General features: G+C 50.0%; 1 protein-coding gene across 1 annotated transcript; it reads right to left on the bottom strand.

Moving 5' to 3' along the window:
• Positions 1-452: 452 nt before the first annotated feature.
• LOC311203137 (olfactory receptor 14A16-like) lies at positions 453-1388 on the bottom strand (the record flags this gene model as incomplete). The annotated part of the gene is made up of 1 exon (XM_084277771.1): positions 453-1388. The coding sequence occupies one exon, from the start codon at positions 1386-1388 to the stop codon at positions 453-455; it is 936 nt and encodes a 311-aa protein (XP_084133897.1).
• Positions 1389-2102: the final 714 nt, after the last annotated feature.

Raw genomic sequence — 2102 nt, 5'->3', positions numbered from 1 at the left:
TGCAGAACTCTCACTTCATGGTTCACACCCAGATTTAGCATTTGATCTCTGGGTCACTTCACCTTGGAAAGGCTCGTGCCCACTGGGATCCATTCAGTTCTGGAATCCTGGCACACGCCCTCCCTTCAGAACTCCTGTGCTCTCCTGGAAGCTCCTGATTCCTTCCAGAAAATCACCCCCTGTAATCAATCAGACCTATCACAGCCTGTAGAGCCAATGGCAGGTTAGTTGGAGTCCATTCACCATCTACGTGAGTGCTGGCCTCTTACAAGGGATATCCAAGCCACACCTCAGTCCACAGAGAACATGGAACTCTGCTCTCATCCTACTGCCCATGGAAAAACAAGCATAGCAACAGTTTCTTTTGAGTCTGTTCCTTGGGCTTGTTCTTGAGAGAATCTCTGGCAAAAGACTTAATTATGACACGAGTGATATGCAGAAGACAACAGGCACTACATGGGATCTGAAAAGCACCAAGTCAGCAGTTTCCACACAGCATCCTTGAGCTCCTGGTTCCTCATGCTGTAGATGAGGGCATTCACTGCTGGAGGCACCACCGAGTACAAGCAAGCCACCACCAAGTCCAGGGATGGGGAGGAGATGGACGTGGGCTTCAGGTAGGCAATCATGCCTGTGCTGATGAACAGGGAGACCATGGCCAGGTGAGGGAGGCAGGTGGAAAAGGCTTTGTGCCGTCCCTGCTGCGAGGGGATCCTCAGCACAGCCCTGAAGATCTGCACATAGGACACCACAATGAACACAAAACACACAAAGAATAAACAGGCACTAAGAACAATAAGAGCAGATTCCCTCAGGAAGTCTTCTGGGCTGGAGAGCTTGAGGATCTGTGGAATGTCACAGAAGAACTGGTCCAGTTTATTGCCATGGCAGAGAGGTATAGCAAATGTATTGGCTGTGTGCAGCACAGCATAGAGAAACCCACTGCCCCAGGCAGCTGCTGCCATGTGGACACAAGCTCTGCTGCCCAGGAGGGTCCCGTAGTGCAGGGGGTGGCAGATGGCAACGTAGCGGTCATAGGCCATGACTGTGAGAAGGGAAAACTCTGCTGATAGCAGAAAGTAAAAGAAAAAGACCTGTGAAGCACAGGCTGTGTAGGAGATGGCCGTGGTTCCCCAGAGGGAATTGACCATGGCTTTAGGGACAGTGGTGGAGATGGATCCCAGGTCGAGGAGGGAGAGGTTGAGGAGGAAGAAGTACATGGGGGTGTGGAGGTGGTGGTCACAGGCTATGGTGATGATGATGAGGCCATTGCCCAGGAGAGCAGCCAGGTAGATGCCCAGGAAGAGGCAGAAGTGCAGGAGCTGCAGCTCCCTCGTGTCTGCAAATGCCAAGAGGAGGAACTCAGTGATGCAGCTGCTGTTGGACATTATCTGGTTCTTTGCATGGGGGCATTGTTCTAAAAAGGAGAAGACAGAGGAAAATTAGAACAGACATTTTTAATCCACATCCCAGCCCAATCCAAACCTCAAGGCATTTCCTCTCTTTGCTCTGTGCTGGCTGAGAGTGCTTTAAGGAGCAGGACCTCTTCCAGTGTGCTGCCACAGAATCAGCTCTGTGCTGTTGCAATGAGTACATGGGAATGAGTGCTTCACATCTCTGATGATCAGAAAGGATTTCATACACAATTCACCCTTAATAGAAATTTTCAGTTTCCATTGATTGGAAGAGTGGAAGAGAGGCTCAGCATGTCTTTATGAGGACATAAAGTGTTTCTTTCTGTCCACCATCACATCACGCCAGTACTATTTTTAGAGGTAGAAAACCTCTGAGCAGGTGTGGAGCAGCCAGGCAAAAGGGCTCAGCAAGCTGGGGCTCAGTGCAGAGACAGGAGAGTTGCGATGCCCATCGGTCCCATTCCCACCTGCCCTGTGCTTTCCCTTTTTCTTCCTCGATGATGACTGTGCACATAAAATCACTCTTTAAAGAAATTGTAACTTTACCCTGATGGAAGCAGGGGAATTCTGTTTCAAAGGATACATCTATGAACTCTTTTTCCAGCACAGAGGTGGAGTTGTGATGGAGAGGGCAGGAAACAGCCCCTCTCAGAAAAAAGCAAGGGAACCTGAGAGGAGACTGGGAAC

Source organism: Gallinula chloropus, assembly GCF_964237585.1.
Source record: "Gallinula chloropus genome assembly, chromosome: 35".
NCBI lineage: Eukaryota > Metazoa > Chordata > Aves > Gruiformes > Rallidae > Gallinula > Gallinula chloropus.
The sequence above is the reverse complement of the archived record's forward strand: the minus strand, read 5'-3'. Positions and strand labels throughout refer to the sequence as shown.